The sequence below is a fragment of the Echinops telfairi genome, unplaced genomic scaffold (genome assembly GCF_000313985.2).
Source record: "Echinops telfairi isolate 266 unplaced genomic scaffold, ASM31398v2 ScPeMD7_7424;HRSCAF=8462, whole genome shotgun sequence".
NCBI lineage: Eukaryota > Metazoa > Chordata > Mammalia > Afrosoricida > Tenrecidae > Echinops > Echinops telfairi.
The window spans coordinates 19,093,457-19,113,235 of record NW_022111324.1 but is presented as its reverse complement, the minus strand read 5'-3'; the positions used below and the strand labels follow the sequence as shown (position 1 = coordinate 19,113,235).

General features: G+C 52.3%; 1 protein-coding gene across 1 annotated transcript in view; it reads left to right on the top strand.

Annotated features, from left to right (window-relative positions):
• LOC101661943 (protein transport protein Sec16B) overlaps positions 1 to 19,384 on the top strand; it is a 58,026-nt gene extending 38,642 nt beyond the window's left edge. Inside the window, exons 12-26 of the mRNA XM_045297974.1 lie at positions 2,034 to 2,139; positions 2,518 to 2,635; positions 4,281 to 4,392; positions 6,643 to 6,748; positions 8,020 to 8,160; positions 9,654 to 9,779; positions 10,517 to 10,649; positions 12,924 to 13,196; positions 14,214 to 14,263; positions 15,483 to 15,632; positions 15,885 to 15,980; positions 16,533 to 16,641; positions 16,740 to 16,819; positions 17,534 to 17,632; positions 18,229 to 19,384. Of these exons, the coding sequence (XP_045153909.1) occupies positions 2,034 to 2,139; positions 2,518 to 2,635; positions 4,281 to 4,392; positions 6,643 to 6,748; positions 8,020 to 8,160; positions 9,654 to 9,779; positions 10,517 to 10,649; positions 12,924 to 13,196; positions 14,214 to 14,263; positions 15,483 to 15,632; positions 15,885 to 15,980; positions 16,533 to 16,641; positions 16,740 to 16,819; positions 17,534 to 17,632; positions 18,229 to 18,297 (1,768 nt within the window). The 3' untranslated portion in view covers positions 18,298 to 19,384. The remainder of the gene's footprint in view (positions 1 to 2,033; positions 2,140 to 2,517; positions 2,636 to 4,280; positions 4,393 to 6,642; positions 6,749 to 8,019; positions 8,161 to 9,653; positions 9,780 to 10,516; positions 10,650 to 12,923; positions 13,197 to 14,213; positions 14,264 to 15,482; positions 15,633 to 15,884; positions 15,981 to 16,532; positions 16,642 to 16,739; positions 16,820 to 17,533; positions 17,633 to 18,228) is intronic.
• The last annotated feature ends 395 nt before the right edge of the window (positions 19,385 to 19,779 follow it).

Sequence of the window (19,779 nt, the reverse complement as noted above, 5' to 3'; positions counted from 1 at the left end):
ATGCTGGGGGCTTAAGTGGAGAGGAAATGTTTTGAGAATGATGAGGGCAATGAATGTACAATGCGCTTTACACAATTGATGTGTGTATGGACTGTGATAAGAGTTGTATGAGCCCTTAATAAAATGATAAAAAAAGAAGGGAAAATATTAAATGCTACTTGACAAAATAATAAATTGTTACTTAAGGAAAAAAAAAGTAGAAAGCAAATGTTTTGAGAATGATAAGGGCAGCATATGTACAAATGTGATGGATGGATGGATTGTGATAAGAGCTGTATGAGCCCCCAATAAAATGATTTTAAAAAGTCAAAAACAAACAAACCGAAAAAAGAACAAGGGGGTACGGTGAGGCTTAAAATGAAGACAAGTGTGTGTCAGGGTTGCACCATGTTATTCAGTTTGAATGCTGAGCCAACAATCTGAGGAGATGGATTCTACGAAGAAGACAGCTGCATCGGGCCTGTAGGCAGGCTTATCTGCAGATGACGCAACTCTCTTGCTGAAATCAAGGAGGCCTTGAAGTACTTGCTGAGGAAGATCAAGGACTGCAGCCTTCAATGTGGACCACAAACACTCAATACAAAGAACAACAACATCCTCACAAGTGGACCCAAAGCAATCATGACAGATGGAGACGAGAGACACGCAGTCAAGGATTTCATCTTGCTTGGATCCGCGATCAACGCTCATGGGAGCAGTCGTCACGAAATCCCACCAAGTATTGCATTGCACGAATCTGCTGCCCAAGACCTCTTTAAAGTATCCAAGAGCAAGGATGTTATTTTGAGGACTGAACTTCACCTGACCCAGACAATGGTATTTTCAATTCTTGCGCCTATAAAAGGACGACCAAAGCAGAACCGGTGCATTTGAGTGAGGGGACTGCAGGGCTGGGAAGGATATGGAAAGTACCACGGAGAGCAGAAGAACAAACAGCTGTCTGGAAGGACAGCCAGAATGCTCCCGAGAAGCCGTGATGGCCAGACTTGGTCTCGCCTGCCTCGGACACGTGATCCGGAGAGAAGCGGCTCTGGAAAAGGACATGGTGCTTGGGAACATGGAAGTTCAACAGGAAACAGGAAGCCCCTCAGTGAGAGGAGCTGACGCCGTGGCTGCCACAGTGGATTCAAACACACAACATGTATGTGTGTGTGCGTGCCAGGCCAGGCACTGTTTTGTTCTGTGGTACATGGAGTTGGGGTGAGTGGGAATCGGCTCGATGGCCCCGAGCAACAATCACAAGAGGGGGGATATGAATAAGGATTGAGCCTTGCCGGGAACACTTGGCATGGTTTCCTTGTCCCTAAAGTGGAGCTAGGAAGTAGGCTCACTGTAAAGATGAATGAAGTTAACATATGTGAGTGGGCTTTGTAAAGCTAAAACACATCGGCAATTTGGAAAGGCAGTAAGGAGCTCAGTGCTGCCTGGACACCTGTGACAGGGTAACACGCACAGCCTTGTCTACTCATGAGCCAAGGATGGTTTTAAGCTTCCTTTTCCTCCTGAAATACCAGCCCTGCCCTGCAGCTGCTTTTGGCTGGGGTACTGGGAAGAGATTGGAAAATTAGTCAGTGATGAATAACCCCCCAAATAACAAAGCCAGACACGCTGCCACCATATTGATTCCAACTCATAGCAAAGCGATATAGGGCCTTTGAGGGTGCACATCTTTATGGGACAGAGCCTCAGCTATCTCTGCAGGAGTTGCTGGTGGGCTTGAACCACCTATTGTTTGATTAGTGGCTCAACACTTAGCCCACAGTGCCACTAGGGCTTCTTAAATGAGCTATAATATAATTTTATTTATGTCTCTTCCTAAATCTATCTATCATCCATCTATCTATCGATCGATCTATCTATCATCTATCTATCTATCTATCTATCTATCTATCTATCTATCTATCTATCTATCTATCTATCTATCTATCTATCTATCATCTGCTATTTGGTCTGTAGTATGTCTGTTAGTGGGTTGTTTGGTCTGTCTTTCAGTCTGCCTACTGATCTGCACATGCCCCGTGCCTTCCTTCTAGGGCTTTTGTGTTTTACAAGGGAACTCCAAATCAGCGGAGGAAGGGCGGAATGGCAGGAAGTGGACACAGCATCCTTTGCTGCGGGCTGCGGTTCCTGGGACCCCATGTGTGCGGAACACAGCTGTTCCCAGGGCTTTACACAGCAGTGACGCCTGGGCAGCAGATTGTGGCTTCCAAGGCACCTGTCACCTCACTGCCATGGGGCCACTTCTGCCTCACCGGGGTCTCGCAGGACAGCACAACTGCCCTGTGGGTCTCTGGCACCGTCTTCTTCATGGAGTGACCATCTTCCTTCCCTCCGGACCTTGCAGTTAGCAGCCAGTGCACCTCCTGCGCTAAGAGGGCTCCTCAAAGCGCCCAGGGGCTCAGAACTACGTAGTCTAGCGCCTAACAGTTGGGACCACCCAGGGGGTCCACGTGCCGTGCCCCCACCCCCCCCACCCACCCCGCCTTCCTTAGTAAGTCTTTTTCTGCTGTGTTTCAGTGTTGTGGGGACAAGCAGTGGGGAGACTGGAGGCCTCACTTGGCTGTGATTCTGTCGAATCAGGCGGGGGATTCCGAGCTGCATCAGCGTGCCATTATCACCATGGGCGATACCCTGGGTAAGCAGAAGCCGGGTCTTATTCCCTCTCGCCAGCACCTTCCTCTCGACCAGAGCATCTCCAGGCAGGCTCTAACCACCCCAGATTCGGTGGGGGGGGCCAGAGTCCATGCCTGAGGCTTCCCTGGACTTGGAATCGTCAGTGTTCTGGGAAAAGAACTCCAGGGAAAGTTGTGTCCTTCTCGCCTCTCTCCTTCCCAGAATGTCTGATGTGAGCCAATGCAGGGCGGGCCCCTGGGACGCTGGTGGTGTGCGCTTAAGCGTGCGTGGGGTGGGGTGAGGGGATGGGTGTGTGTGTGAGGGGATTGCGGGGGAGATCTCCTCAGCAGTTATTTCCTACTCACTCAGAATGAGATTCCGCAGTGGATGGTGTTAACTCACGGGCCACCGTGCCTACCGCGGCCATTAGGCCTGCAGTGACCCAGCACAGGCAGACAGGAAATCCTCCGTTTGCCTGAAAATTGTGTCATCCCTTCTCTCTATCATAGCTCTGTGAACGTGGCCTCATAAAGACGGAGGGGCTATTGAATGTTCCAGATCAACGACTCTCAAATTTGTTCCATGGGGCAGAACACCTAGCAATCCTGGTGTTCTCGGCGGAACGCCTTGAAGTCCTGCCCAGGGAGCGTCCGTGTGGAGGGCGCGTCGGCAGGCGCAGGCTCCTCAGCACGCGGCTAGGCAGGGAACTTCCCCAGCTCTGCTTGGGTGCCAGGCGCCAAGATGGGTCCTTGTCATCCTTGAATTAATTCAATTGCGAGGCAACAGGAAATTCCAGGAAGACTGTTTTAACGCAGAGAAACATTTGGTAGCTGACGGGGATTTTATGAGTACCTGGAAGTCTCCTATTGTTCCTGGCACATTAGTGGCGCATTAGTGGCCCCAGACGCCTACTTCCAGAACCACTGCCCTGATAGCCCCTTTTCTGCTCAGGTGGAGGTATCTCCCCATCACATCTCATCTACAGGAAGGGCTGAAATGCGTTTTGCTAATTTCTAATAATAATCTTAAAAATTCAGGGCAACACCTCAGGTTCGCATGGAATCCAGACTTTCTGGACCCATGGAGACCAGATGAACGCCAGAAACCATTGCCCCGAGTTCATCATTTCAACCTTAGAGTCAAACCAGCCCTGGGCCTCTTCCCAAAGGCCAATGACAGCCTCGCTTACCTAGTAAGACTCTAGGGGACCCGGCTGACAACCCAGCCGGTGAAGCACAGGGGGCTGCAAACCCTTGGTGGGACCAGGGAAGAAAAAGATCACGCGATTTCTGCTCGGACCTCGGAAGTCCCCTCTTTCAGAGAGGAAGGAGCCATGGGGGTGTTGGCGGGGGGCGGGGGGGGGGCGCAGCGAGTTGAAGTTCACGGGGAGGAACCCCTCAGCAAAGGAGGCGGAGAATGAGTGTTCCACCCACAGCAGGCCACCAAGGTCGCGGAGTCGTCCGCAGCACAGAAAGCTCTCTGAAACCGCAAACGAAAAGAAAGAGCTAACAACCGGTGCGCCTGGTTCCGGCCAGAGGCCACCCGGGGAGAGCCGTGCAGGAGGCTGCTGGTGTGGGTGTGGGGGTGCAGGTCTGTGAGTTCTGGGGTAAGCAGTCCCTGCATTTCCTCCCCCCCTGCCCTCTCCGGGGACGATGCGCGCCCCGCAGCCGGGAAGGGCCTGGTGGAGGCCGCGCACTTCTGCTACCTGACAGCTCACACGCCCTTCGGCTACTACACGGTGAAGACGGACCGTTTGGCCCTGCTGGGCAGCAGTCACAGGTGTGTGGGCTTCATGGGGGAAGGAAGTGGGAAGGGCGTCTTCTAGGGAATTGTTTTAGCTCGGGCTGGCTCCTGGCTTCATGTTTTCATGTGATTGCGTGGATTTCAGCGCAGGTCCTCGCATCTAGGCTGGGGGCGGCGCCACCCACCCGCTGGGCCTCGGGTCCCAAGTCCGGCTCTGGGACGCTGAGCGTGAGCCTTTGGGGTGTACTGCTCCGTCCTGACCACTGGGTGGTGCCCAGGCTCCACAACCAGAGACAGTCTACAAAACCGAAGGGCTCTCCAGGCATCTGATGCCTGCATGTGGGGGCCCATCCTGACAAAACTAGGGAGTAAGAGAAGTTCGTGTACAGCCTCTCTTGAGGGCCGCAGCATTTCCACAATGACTTGCTGCCATAAGCTGCTCAGAGGCCCACCAAATTCACTACCATCAATCAAGTCCATTTGACTTAAATGGACCCTATAGAACAGAGAAGAATTGCCCTTGGGAATTTCCTAGGCTATAAATCTTCACTGGAGTAGAAAGCCTCATTTTTCTCCCTTGGAGCAGCTGGTGGTTTTGAACCGCTTACCTTGTGGTTAGCAGCCCAATGCATAACCCACTCCCATCACCAGGGACCTTCACAAGCATCTGGGGAAGGGTCAGGGGAGGAACAGGCCAATTTGCTCCCCAGCGACCCTCCATGTGCTGGATCTCTATTATAGTTTAGGTTTACTGAGCTCTTACATTGGTCCCTGGGTGGCAGAAGTGGTTAGGTGCTCTACTACCAGCCGTAAAGGTTGGTGGTTTGAACCCTCCCAAGGGGTAACTCAGAAGAAGGGTCTGGCGGTCTGCTTTCTGAAAGGCCACAGCCTCAAAAACCCCACAGAGCACGTTCTATCCTGAACATCTGGGTTCACCATGCGCTGAAAACGACTGCTTTTCTTTTGGGTTATGCCAGTAATTTTAGTTACAGTATAGAATTTCCTTTAGGTATGAAACATCTATTATATGAGAAACGTATTAATTTTTATTTTACACAGGAGGAAAACTAAGACTCAGAGAAGCTAAGGCAATATAGCCAGCCAGCTGACCATGGAATCTAGGCAGTGAGGCTCTAAGATCCTTATCCGGGTTATTGTACCAAAATGCCTGCCACGGCAGGACTGTAGCTCACTTCAGCCTGTTCCCTCCAGGCCCGGGTCTCTGCGGGACTTGTGTGCTTATTAGAGAAGCCTCTGGCTGGGTGACAATGGGGTTAATATAGGCCTGGGATGTCTTAGTTTCAAGCGGGAATTTCTGGAGCTAAAGTCGTAAACCAAGAACAGCCCCGTTGACTTAGATTTCAAACAGCACGATAAGTTGTGGAGGGGATAAATTTGGGGTACTTCTTTGTGGAGGTTCTTGTTGCCCCCTCTGATGCCATTCACCTAGCCCTCTTCCTGACTGGCACAACGAACACCTGGTTTCCAGGAAGACTGTTGTTTCATTTCTGGCTCTGCAGTCCTTCCCACTGTCTGCCTTGCTACCTGTTCCAGTGTCCCTGGAGCCCCCATCTTCCCCTCGGTTGTGCGGTTGTGTTTAAAGGGTGACTGCCCACAGGCTGTCGGGGCACCACGGTTTCTCAGGAGGCCCGGTGGTGCCACAATGCTTAGAGCTTCAGGCTGCTAACCTACAGGTCAGTGGTTATAACCCACTAGCTGCTCTGTGGGACAAAGATGAGACAAGCTGTTTCCCTAAGGATTCACATCTCTGGAAACGCTGTGGGGCAGTCGGTCACCCGCCGGCCCACAGGGCTGCTGTGAGCTGGCGTCCACTCGATGGCCCACATCCACAGCCACGTTGCTCAGGGCAGGGGCCGCTTTTCAGAGCGGTGCTCTCCGCTTGCATACACTGGGGTTCACTAGGAAGAGGAGGAGGACTCAGAGCCCTGCTTCCCCTGTTTAAAGTTACCCTCCAACTCAGAAGGCAGACTTTCCACCCAACCGGGCCCTTGGGACGGAGCTCCTTGAGTTCCTTCTCCAGCCTCAAGCAGGCAGGGCGAGAGGGGGCCCACACCCTGATTGAGGATTCCCTCCTCCTCCTCCCCCTCCCGTTCTCCTCTCCGCCCTCCTCCTCCATCCCAAGGGTCAGCCCCGCCCGCCCCAAATCTCTACCGCGCGTTGTTAGTAGACCGTGTCTGCCTACCTTCTAGGATTCAAAATAACGATAAAAAACACCCCATGCCCCTGCAACTCCACTCTCTCTGATTGTTCTCGCCCTGATTTTAGCCAAGACTTTGTAAAGTTTGCCGCGACGGAGGCGATCCAGAGGACAGAGATCTTGGAGTACTGCCAGATGCTGGGCCGCCCCAAGGCCTTCATCCCTTCCTTCCAGGTAGGCGCACCCAGCACCGCCTTAGCCAAGTCAGACCAGGGAGCTGCTGGCCGGCGGCTGGCGCCTCGGCATCCGCCCTGGCTCACCTCGTGCTGGGACAAGTCGGGCACGGACCCCCAAAGCCCCCTCAAGGTCTGCGATCTAAGAGACGCAGGCAAAAATCCTGCAGAGGCCTCTCTGCCCGTGGCTTCCTGCCATGAACAGAGCCAGACCCAGCTCCTCACTCCGCCCTCCCTGCTGCCTGCCCACCCACTCCCTTCACACAGCTCTGCCCTCCCCGCCCCTGCACCCAGCGCAGTGGCCATGTCCCACTCACTGTCCCAGGCCTCCCCATGTCCAGGCTGCGTGTGGTATTATTGAGGAACCCTTGCGACATTGTAGGGCAAGTCCTGGGCCGCTCACTGGAGGGTCACTGGTTCAAACCCACCAGTTGCTACTTAGGACACAAAAGAGGCCATTGGATTCCATAAAGACTCAGTGTCCGAAGCGCTGTGGACCCGCGTCCCCCGTTCTCCCGTCTGGGCTTCCTCGGAGTCAGCTTCGGCCGGCCCCATGGCAGTGGTGGTGCTTGTTCATAGAATGTGTTTGGTGTATCTGGCACTGTGCTCGTATGTTCTGTGTCATGTGGATGGTTCTATTCATGCCTCGTCTTTAGTACCTCCTACTTCAGCGGAGGACTCGGGGAGGCTCAGAGCGTGTCCTCCGATGCTGGTTCAATCCCTTTGGTCTCAACACTTGACAGATGATCTCATTTAACCAAGAAACCGAGGCAGCGAGCTCCACACCTGCTGCGGGGCTGGGGTTGGAACTTGGGTCTATCTGACTCTAAAGCCCTTAATCTTGGTCCTGCGCAGTTGCTCTCGCTCTGTGAAGGTGACCCTGTGGGACAGTGACTCCCTGGGATTGATTTCTAGAGTCTTTCTTCTCCAACCCTGTGCCCAGGTCCACACCCCACAACCCTCAGGCCCTTCTGAGCAGGACACTGCCTGGGAAGCAGGGACTCTGGTGTATTTCCATGGTGACCAGGCGGTGGGATACTGAGCAGATGCGATTTCCATCCCTTTCTGGATGCTGTAGGAACCTCGGGCTGGATTTGGAATTGTGCCCATGCACATATACCATGCCCCCACTGGCACAGGTCCTCGTTGGTATCTGGATGTCAGAGCTAGTGGAAGCTGGCAGTCAGCTGACTTCCAAGAAGTCTTATCTACATTTCTCTCTCGTTCCCTGGGCCTGGATGGACTAGTCATTGGCTCTGTTCCTCTTCACAGGTATATAAGCTCCTTTATGCTTCCCGTTTGGCTGATTACGGCCTCACGTCCCAGGCCCTGCATTACTGTGAAGCAATTGGCGCGGCCCTCCTTAGCCAGGGAGAGAGCAGCCACCCCGTGCTATTAGGGGAACTCATCAAGGTGAGCTTCTCAAAGGGGTTCTTTGCAGGTGTTTTATCTTCCACGTTCAGAGAAAGTCGTTGTAAAGCAGCTTAGGCTCTACATTCCATCTTCTCTGAACACGCTCTAAAACTGGCGCACATCGCTGTCTTTGACCATGCCTGCATGCCCAGATGCGATAAGCAGAGGCCCGACACTGTGCCCAAAGGAAGATGCTTGGAATGGGGGTGGGGGTGGTTGTGTGTGTGTGGAGGGGCTGATATGGGGGGCGGGTGCTTGAGACCAAGCATTCACAATGAAAAATCCATTCTCTCATATGCCTTTCTCCGATATTAAAACTGCAAGCTACTGTGACCTGCTCTAATTATGGAAGCTAGGCTTAGGAAATATGTTTTAGTGGCTAAAACAGGAAATGATCCTGATTAAAAGGCCTCGAGATTCACCCAATATTTCATCACCTGTGGGACACATTTAAAAACAAAAGAAAACAAAGGCATCAAGCAACAGTTCCCCGGGACGGAAACATCTACCAGGCCCATAGTTGTTCCAATTAATTTAAGAAAACTCCATTAGCTGGAGAGTTATGAAAAAAATAAGCAGGCTTCTCTCTAATTTTGTTTTGTGTTTAGAAGAGGCCCAAGTGCTGGACTCTTCATCAACAAGCATCCGTGGCTGGGGGCTGGGTGTCGGATGGCTCTGTGGGTTAGGCATTGGGCTGCAAACCCCAAGGTGGGTGGCTCCAACCTAGCAGTTGATGGGTGGCAGAACGTCGACGCTGTCTCCTGTAAAGATTCACCTCTCAGAAAGCCTGTTGGGGTCTCAAGGAGTCGGGATCATGACCATGGACTTAGGCCTCCATCCCTTGCATGGAGCTCAGTGACCAGATGAGAGGAGTTTGGGGATTTCCCGCTGCCACCTGTAGATCTTGGACCAGCAGCAGCACCTGGGTGCTTGGTACAATTGCAGAACCTTGCCCCCCACCTAGAACTACAGAACCAGCAGGGTCTCCTAAGCTGGACTCCAGGTGACTCCCAGGTTCCCTCAAGCTGGGGAAGCTCTGCTGCTAAACACCAGCTTTGCAGAGAAAAACCAGCCCGGTCAGAGCATGCCTCCCCTTTAGTGTAGCATCTAACACCCATTTTAGGAGGCTGTGTGCTGAGCTTGCTGTTTCTCAATTATTCTTTAGCGTCATCATTCATAGGCATTAAAGGAGTCCAGTGGTGGTTCCACGTTGGGCTGCGAGCCACAAGGTCCTCAGTTCGAAGCCACAGAGAAAGACAGGGCTCTCTGTAGAGTTGCAGTCTCGGAAACTCACAGGGGTGGTTCTACCTTGTCCTGCCCGGTCACTGTGAGTCAGCTTCCAGGCGATGGCAATGAGCTGCGCATGTGCATCAAAGTTCTCTCTTTTCTTTCCCCACATCTCTCTATTTCCCCTCTTCATTCCATATCCATTTTCCTCTTTTCCTTTTCTTCTCTCCCCTTCTTCTCTGGACTTGTATGGAAACCTGGCGCAGTTATCGGAAAAACTGAAGCTGTCTGACCCTCTGTGGCTGGAAAGACGCCGCCGTGGAGACAGGGACCCCGAGCCTGATTGGCTGGTGAAACTTCGGAGGCAGCACCAGGAGCTGGAGGTGAAAGAGGTGGGCCCCGAAGTCGGCCAGCTGGGCCTTTGTGCCCTCTGCACTCCCTGTCCCCCACCCTTCACAGCTCAGCAGCTGTCATCAGCCGGGCTCAGTACTAACCTTCAGTACTGAAGCTGTGGGGTCTCCTATCCCAGATGAGTCTGCCCTGGGGAAGAGTGGGAGTCAGGGTACCCCGTTGTCCCCTCACCTGTGCGCTGTTCTTCCCCGGATCCTTCTTCCATTCTCGAGCCTACCACCCTTCTCCGAGGGCCCAGAAAATTCGATGCATGACCATCAAAGCCTCCACATCCGTGTTAGGAACCACGGATCACAGCAGGCCGTTTCACTTTCATGTTATGTAGGGCAGTTGCTTCAAAGATCTCCAGCCTTTCTCTTTTGTTCTGACCATCGCAGGAGCTGCAGGTTGTGTTTGGAGCAGCCATGAGGACGGGGTTGCCTCCGTTTTTTTTCCTTTTTTTTCCGGTCCTCCACTTTGTTCTGAAGAAAGGACAAGGTGGATTTCTGAAATCCTGCGTGGGCCCTCCCTCCCCCATCCCTGTGCACTCAGAGGTCAGAGGTTGGGCCCCAGGCCCCCTTGGTCTGTGCCGAGCAGAGCTGGGAGACAGACGAGACCTTGGTCCTTACTCGCCTGGTCCACGGGGCGCTCAGCTCGCTATGGCCACTCAGAGTGTCCTTTCGACTTGCTCTGGTTTTCCTTTGCACCACTTAAAAGGGTTTTCTTTTCTCTCAAATAGCCGAAGGCTGCAGAAGACATTGGTCAGCTCTATTCTGCTGGGCCCAATACTTGGGGAGCCCGAGGGACAGCAGGCACCCACCCTTCGGAACGGAGCCTGAACACAGCTGGATCCCAGGATCTGCTCGCGCAAGGCACGGTCGCAGGTTCTGGAGTCGAGTTAAGGGAAGGGTATCAAAGAGTTCACCTGGGAGCGTGCTAACGTCCTGCAGCCATGGCTCCTCACAGCCGAGAGCAAGGACTTGGATCTGCGAAACACGGCAGTCTCCTTCTATGACGGCCTTTGGAGAAGTTAGTTGAGGAAAAGGGATAGAGCTCTTGGAAAGTTGTCATTTCAACAGAGGTAGAGCCTTTCGAAGTGGGAGGGGTTTGTGATTGGGCCAGGCAGCCTTTCTTTCATCTGAATAGATCCACGTGTTCTTGGCTTTCCTGTGATACGGTCTCAAGAGAATGTAGGTTTGGAAAGTATCGGTTACGTAAGGTTTAGAGGTGGAAGTCTCTGGAGCTTGTCTGAACTGGCTGTGGTCATTGTCTGGTTGACAAAATAATTTGACTTTCCCTTCTGCAGGACCTTCCTTCCTACTCTGTCTGCCTGTGGAAATCTGACCCTTCTTCCTGTCTGGGCAGAGACCCACCTCCTCCCCAGAGCACTGTCCACATGCGTCCTGTCGCTTCTCGAGCTCTGTGTCATTCATCACTCTCATCGTGACTGCCTCGCCATTCGGGTCTTCAACGCTGTGCCCGTTGTATGCTTACGTAACCGCTTTGCCTACTTCCGCGCCGCCTCCTCTAGGTCAGTGTCTTACCGTCACAGAGATGCGGTGATCTGCATTTTGGGTTAGTGTTGGGGACACTGTTGGTCGTAGCGACTCTGGAGTTGGTACAATGGAGCCGAACACTGCTTGGTCCTGGGCCCTCCCTCTGGTGGGTCTGGGAGTGAACCATCGTGATCCAGAGGGATTTCATTGGCTGACTCTGAGAAGATCACCAGGCCTTTCTGACTAGTTTGTCTTGGTCTGGAAGCCTCTCTGCCACCTGTTCAGCATCATGTGGTTAAATGTGTGGCGTCTGCTGCACCTCACAGGGACGCTGTGTACAACAGCACGTGGCCTGGGCCTGTTCCATCTTCATAGCGCTCTCATGGTTGAGCCCATTGTTGCAGCCAGTGTGCCAATGCTAGCAGTATGCAATGCCTTGGACAGCTGGTTGGCATGGGGAGGCGGGGCCTTGAACCTGAGTCCCCCACATGGAAGGCGAGAATTCCCCCAGTGAACCGCCACAGACGCCGCTATTGGGGACATAGGAAACTCTCAGGGTTTAGGGGTGCTTAGTTGCCAAATAAGAGGTGGCTTCAAAAAGTTAGTGGGAAAGTGGAGTGAAAAGATAATGGAATTTCCCCAAAGTCTTTGAAGTCGCTTCATATTGCAAACCGAGGAGCCGCTAGCTGGTGGGTCCAGCTCGGCAGTAGTAGTATCCCTAGCCCATGCCAAACCCTTTCCTCAAGTCACACCCTCGGTCAGATGGGCACAGGCCCTCAGCTCTTCCACGCCAGGCACTTCCGAGCCACTTGCACTCTCTTCATTGAGGAGCCAGGGCCCCACAAGGACAGGGCCCTTTCTCAGCTGTGTCGCAGGGTCTGCGAGTCTGTGAAGGGGTGGAGGAGAGGCAGTGAGGCAGTCTCTGGAGAGCAGCTTCCCAAGACATGTTACCCCACTGTGTAGGTGGGTCAGCCACCACATATGCCCGTGAACTAGGGTTAATTTCGTGTCTCCCCAAAGAAACCAGAAACTCGACACTGATTTGGTCCCATCTTGCACGTATTGGAGTAGAACTATGTTCCATGAGATTTTCAGTGGCTGAGGTTTTTGGATTCTTCTAAGTACCTCTGTAAGGACTTGAACCTCTAAGTTTTTGCTAGCAGACCAGAGTGGCAACTGTTGCCCCACTCAGGGACTTCCTACCGTACCACCTTATCCTCTCAGTCGCTTTCGGTACCACCTCCATCCTGTCCAGGGCAAACACGCTCTGATTCTCGGAAAACAGAGCCATCATTTTCTGCCATCGGACTTAGGGTTTTAATGGGAAACTTTGCAGGCTTTAAATCCCAAGACATCTGGGGATTTCTTAGGGGATAAAGAGCTTTTTGAAAACAGAAGGGTGTGGCGTAAGTTGGGAGTGTCATTTCTAGCCACTGGCGGGAGTCCCCTGGTTTCAGGCTCAGAGACAGTGAGAGGTGTGCGATCCCTGCTGTGCACCGTTTGTCCTCACTTTGGTGGAAGCCACACCCTCAGCCTGTCCTTGAGCCAGTTCTGCAGAGAGCACCTGGGCGGGGGTGGGGGGTGGGTGGGTGGCCTTCTCGTCTCTGTGGATGCCATCTCTCATTCTTCTTCATTTCCCTTTGCTTGTAGAAAATGCTTACTACCAGAATCCTTCTGGATACCCAGCCTACTCAGAGCCCCTTGGGTACCATTCAGGCCAGAGCCAGTCCAACCCCCAGCTGCCCCTTCCCTTGCAGCGGGGCTCCTACCCACTGGGAGGAGGTCCAGGGCAGATGGGGGCACCAGTGCCTCTGTATGGGGTGCCTGAGACCCACCCACCAGGGATTGGCAGCGGCACAGCAGTGACAACAGCTCCTGGAGCCAGGGCCCAGGAGGATGCCCTGCAGGCACACCCACCCCCTGGTAAGACTGACTGGTGGCTGGGCTGGAAGCCTTGGGGGAGGGAGAAGCAGGGACCATTCGCAGGATGTGGGGTTGGAGCTCGTGGGGACATGCATGGTGGGGTGTGCACATGTCCGAGGGCCTACTGAACATCAGCCACTGTGCTCTACTCTTCAGGTGTCAGAAAGGGGTTGCTGTCTTATCACCTAGCCTATGGAATGTCCCACTCTACCGGGACAGGGACAAGCATAGCAGACAAACAGCAGCCCCCAGGATGGAGAGCATGTCTCCTGTAACTTGCATGTGAGGGTGTGTGTTGCCTTTGAGTCAGTCACCTCTGGCTCAGCACAGCCCTGCTCAGAACAGAAGGAGACGGTGCTAGGTTCTACACCATCCTCACCACTGTTGCTGTGTGTGAGTGCATTGCTCCAGCTGTTATGTCAATCCATCTCAGGGGGGGGTCTCCCTCATTTTCATTGACCCTCAACCGTACCTGCCGTGGTGCCCTTTTGCAGCACGGCCTGGGAGTGTAGGCAAGTCCTTTTTCTAAAGGTGCCCCGCACCCAGAGGTTACTCTGATGGAACCTTGGCAGAGGCTGGGATTCTGCCCGTGACTCTGAGCATCTTCAGGCCCGTCAGGCCTGGGACCCTGGGGGCTGAGCGATGCCGGGGAGGGACTGGAACCCAATCAGAAGTGTTAGCCCTTAGACCTTCTAAGATGAGGCCCTGCCCAATAGGGAGACTCAGACGGAGGGGAAGGTAGTGGAGAATGCCCGTGAGTGGTCAGATCACTCAGACTTCCAGATTTTGGAAGCAGTGGGCCTGGTGCTTGGTGGTAATGGTTGGGGGAGGTGTGTCTTAGGTGTAGCAGGGACTGAGAGGAGCCATGTGCGCTGACTTCTCATTTTATGGCCCCTCCCTTTGGGTCATGGGCTTTGAACTCCAGCAGTGGCTAGAGTATCCACCTAGGCCCCCAGCCCCCTTCTTTCAGGGTGAGTGGAAGGAGTCTTCAGGCTGCTGTTGTTGTTTTGTGCACAGGAGAGTCCACTGTGTCTCAAGATCCCTTCCAGCACCTAGAGGATCCCAAGGTAATTTCCCAATGATAGGTGGGAGGTCAACATAGTTCAAGATGCTGATATCACCCTAATGCTTCTGATTTTCAGCGGGAAGCCAGGCAAACCCCTTGCTTACCCTTGTGCCAGGGTCCCTTGCACCTCACGGTTCTCCTCACCTGTCTCTGTGTCCTGCCCTGGGAGCAGGGGCAGGGGGCTGTGCTCCTCCTGATGCTCGATCCCACCACCCTGCCTCACAGCCTGGAGGGGCCTGCAGAGCGGTTCCCAGTTTGCTTTGCTCTCAGATTCTGTTCCTGTGGATCGCCGACTCCTCCCTGTGCAGCACTGTATGCTTGCTGTCCGTCGGCCTCTGGAAGACTCTGAAGATGCACTTCTCTATTTCCATGTTAACTCTCTGTGTGACGCCTGCAATCCTGCCTCGGTCGGGCTGGAAGGTTCTGGGAGTAGGTGACCAGGTCTCGGGACCTGATCCCTTGTCAGAGCCGTTGGTGGTGATAGCCAGGCACCATCTAGTTCTTCTGGCCTCAGACTCAGGGCAAACGATGTTTGCATGGTCCCTTAGACCACCGGATTAATTGTTTCCCTCTATCTTTTAATTTTTATTGCTCTTCTTTCCTCTGGATGAGGAGAGACTAATAGTTGCACTTTGAATGGCTAATCACAAACTTCGAAGACCCCTGTTGCTACTCAGCAAAGTATGATTTAGAACACTAGCTTTTTGAACAATGTTTTGCCAGTTGACCTTGATGTTCCCTGAGACGATGGTCATGAGTCCCCAGGACCAGTGAATCATTCCCTTCCCTCTTTATTTCTCTTCTTTCTGCACCCCCCTCCCCCTCCCTCTATTTCTTTCCTTCCTTTCTCTCACTTATTTCTTCCTTTTCTACCCACTTCTGATTTTATTTATTTCCTTTAAAACAATCATATATAAGACACAGCAATGGACTCCCTTACTCACTCCCTGCTCCAGGCTTGGCATGGTTCTGGAGACTTGATGTTCCTAGTTCTAGAGAGTTGGCACAGCAGATACAACTCTAGGATTAGGGGTCCTCTGAGCGTGGGGTTGGGGCTCTGGCTTTGTCTTGGGACCTCCAGCAAATCCTTTTTTCACATCTAAGCCTTCCTTAGAAAGATGTAAGATTGGTTGAGCAGGTGGGATGAGGGAGTGTATATAAATATTCCTTTCTTACATGCCAGAGGCTATACAAACGTTAGGTCTTTTCTTAAATTCCAGGCCCCAGTGGCTCCCAGGGCACGGACCAATTCGGAGAGCTCCACAGCTTCAGTCAAGGAGGCTGAGGTGTCCTCTGACGAGGAAGATGGCACGTCTCCCCAAAATAATGCTCCGAGAGAAAAAGCAGGAAGTGTGAAAGCGAATGCCAAGGTGGAGGGGATTGTGTTCCCATCTCAGCATTCCCTCTACTTCCCTGAGGGAATGGTATTTCCCTTGTCATGATCCCTCTCCATTTATTTCCTTTCCCTCTCCTTCTCTTCCTGAAAGGAGAGGAGGTGGGAGTCTGGCTCTAGGGCATGTTCTCTCCTCTCCCCACCTTCCCATGATCACACGGGTGGGGGAATCTCGTGTTCACCAGGAGAAGCAAACCTAGAGGAGTGAGACCTCTCCACCCCCTTCTAGAGCTCACGATTTGGATGGTTCAGCTGGTTTCGTTCGAAACCTAGCAGTGCATCGACCTCTGGAGATGAAGACTCCGGCGACAGTCCTGACTCGGAGGTAACCGCGCAGGGTGTGGGGGGGGAGGCAGGCAGGACGCTGTCCCTTCCATGGGCATTTCTTTCAGAGGGCCCCACCTCCACCCCAGTGCCACAGAAACAACGATTTTGTGATTGGAGTTGTGGGAGAGAAAGTAGCAAAAGCAAAGGCAGATTATTAAAAGCCCTGAAAGTTAGGGTAGAGAATTTTAATTTTAGAGGGTCCGTGGCAGGAAGAGAATTTGGAAAATTGAGTAAATGAGTGCACGAGGAAAGTGGTGTTTGGGGGAGAACAGCGGGGACATTGGACATATTTCAGGAGGCACTAGATCCTTGGTAAAGAACAGGGACAGCAAAAAAGAGGAAGCCCCTCAACCAGATGGGTTGACACGTGGCTGCCACAATGAGCTCAAACCCAACAGCACTGGTGGAGATGGGGCAGGACCGGGCTTAGGATGTAGCAGGACCTACTCGACGTCACCTTTCAATAACAGTAGCAGCATGGATTCTGAACCAGCAAACTCACTTTTCTTATTCCACAAAGCCTTCTAACTTCAGATTATTCCCTTGGCAGGAGACCCGCAGAGCATCTTCTCCCCCACAAGCTGGCCCAAGCCTCTCCCTGATGCTGCCCACTGGGCCCCAGCCTCTGCTGGGTCCCAGTGCCTTCTCCCCAAGCACAGGTACTGCCAGCCTTCTGTCTTCCAGGGAGAGTGGGGTGGCTTCTGGATATGGGGGCTCCTTAGTTCCGAGCAAGAGAAATAGCTACATTGCTTTCCAGATAGTGGTGAAGTCCAAGGATCTGTGCCCAGTGGGGGACCCACCGAAGGTACTGGGGTTGGAGGCCAGCAGGGGCTTCAGGTGAGTAGCCCACAGGCTCCAGGTGTCTTCATGTGTGAGTGCTGAAGCTGTGGGGCTGATTCATGAGAAATACCGGAAAGATTCCTTCTAGGTAGGAGCTCTGAAGCACTTCCTCTTTCCATTTCCCAGTAGCAGCTAGAATTCATCCAGGTGCTTGGCAGAATGCAACCCAACCCAACCCAACCCAACCTAACCAATTGCTGTCAAGTCAATTCTAAGTCATGGTGACCCTTCCCATTGCTTTTTAGGGTGTTCATGGCTGTAACCACCAAGATAATAAATCTCTAGGCCTTCTTTTCATGAAGTTCTGTGTGGGTTCACACCTTTAGGCTAATAGTTGCATACGAACTGTGCCATTCAGGGACCTTCTTCCTTGGCGAAGTGGCCCACCCATCTGGATCTTACGCCAGTTTCTATGAAAACCTTTTTTCTTGTGGTCTGGTTAATGCACTAGTGTAGTTTCCTTTTATGATGACCTTAGTGTGATGCTGTCGGCCTTTTCCTTTGGACTGGCTCCCGCTTGCGGACGCCTCCATCTTGGCATTGCCACTTCCGACCAGGGGCTGACTGTACTCACTTTCACTGTACTTGTTTGCCTGAGATTTCCTGCAGAAACCCTTCCCAGCTGCTTTTCCTGGCCAAAGCTGATGCATACTGGAGTCTGGGAAGCTGAGGGTCTCGACAGACGTAATTTTCTATTATTTTTCACAACAGGGTGTTTCCTCTGAGCCTTACTTCAATCCTGGTGCCCTGCTTCTTCCACCCATCTTGAACGGGGCGGTTCCCCTGTACAATCCATCTCAGGTTCCTCAGGTAAGAAGGATTAGGAGTACTGGCTTTGGATGAGGGAGCCCCGAGTTTCACTCCCAGGCTACCCCCTTATTGCTTGTGAGTTTCTGAGTGATTACTTGACCTCTCCAAGTCTTAGTTTCTTCATCGGTAGAATGGGCTTAGTAGTAAAGACTTCAGAGTGTCCCCTGAGGATCAAATGGGATAATGCCTGTGGAGGGCTTGGTCATGGAACGTACTCAATCAACACAGCTTCTTTAAACATGGCTCTTGACTTTTAATCAGCCTTGAGAGACACAGTAGGTGCTGGTCTCAGAGCTATGGGTGCACTGTCTGCTCCTCCTGCAGGGGAGGGTTTCATTGCTGCCCCTGAGAAATGCTTGGCTCCTTGGTTCTCAGGGATCTGGAATAGACTTAGCTCTTCTAGTGGGTTATCTGGCTTTCCCTCTGTATAAAATCAGATTTCTATTGAACCCTACTTGAGTGGTCCAGGTGTTGGGTGAAGTTGGACAGAGAGGACACTGCCTCTGGGAACCAGCTGCAGGGGATGATTTTTGGCTCCTGGGGAGCCCTTGCTCCATCTGCCGGCCAGCCCGTGATATGTGCAACTTCTTTTTCAGCTCTCCAGGACCATGGGCCAGAGTCGGCCCAACCGCCTTGCTCAGCGCCGCTATCCAACCCAGCCCTGATGAGACGGCTCACTCATTCTAGGCTTGTGGTCTCCTTGGGAGGGTGACTTTCTTCAGGTTGATCTCTGCCTCTCAGTCTCCCAGTCACTCTGCCACTGCCAGGGCCAGGCACGCCTCTTGCCTTCATCGAACACTGAGAAGACATGGAGATGGGGTTGTCCAAGATGCACTTCGGTTCAGCCTCTTCAGAGATACTCTCGAACTGGGGACATTATTTTGCTGAGTGAGAATGCGAGGTGAATGAGCGGATGGCAAGTGCACAGACTGCCAGGGGGGGATGATGGCCGGATGTTCTCAGGAAGGAATTCCCCTGCTGGAATCAATGCTGCCACCACTGGGCTCTGCAGCAGGAAATGGTCAGGGGGGTGGGGAGAGGCTCAGAGCAATCTTCTCTATTAATATTGGCTTCTCCCTCTGTCTTTGTTGTAGTCTAGCATGTCGCTCAAGCTAGCAAAGCGTTTGGATGGAAACTTGATGACTGCTTCCCTTCATATTCCCTCCTCAGTGATATCTCAACAGTCTCCACTTGGTCCTAGATTTGTGCATATTTCCACTGTGGTTCCGATTAATTATATTACTCCCACTTTCTTTGCTGGTCCCCTTTCTGCCCACCCCAACCATGTGCACAGTGCCCACCTCCCCACCCCCATTCTGGCATCTGGCTATCAAGTTAGATTGCTGTAGGCATCATATTGTCATGGTAACTACTGAGCCTAATGATGCAGATGGATGGAATATCAGTATAATAAATGATGGGAAAGGTTTCCTGAAAATCCATCTCTTCCATAGCAGGGGAAAAATGAGTGCCTGATGTGATTAAGTCCTCCCTTCCTACCCCAGGCCTTTGCAAATGGATGTTGGGAGGGTCACTGCAGCCAGACTGGGCAGGGGCCATCTTGGAGATTTCCATTTCTTCTTTCAGACCCCAAACAGGAAGGACTTTTTCTGGTTGTCAGATGTGTGCTGAAAATGCTGCTCACAAAGAACCATCTTTTTTGTATGTGTAATTGTACATACAGGTTTTGTTCTTGAATGTACTATGGTTCTGCTGTTGATAGCGATTAAACCCAGATAATTTTATAGCAAATGCTGTCTCTGGCTGATTCTCGCCGTGGGAGAAAGTACATTTAGTGAAGTCTGCCCTGAAGTCTTTCTATTCATGGTCTTATTGTGTGATCAGCTGTGAATAGCTGGGAAGAGCTCTTTGTTAATGAAGAATCTAGAAGGTGATCCTCTTAACTCTCAAGCCTACTCTAATGTTCTTATTTTTTCTTAAAAAAAGGAAGAAAAAAGATAGTTGGGACAAAAGCTTCTCTGACAATAGAAGGTCTGAGACACAGAGCAGAAAAATCTGTAGAATAAAATTCAAAATGTAAAAAAAAGACCAAACTTTCTGGTCTGATAGAGACTGGTGGAAGCACTGAGGTTGTGCCCTTTAGATCTCTTTCAAACCTGGAGTGGAACCCATTCCCTGGGATCAAC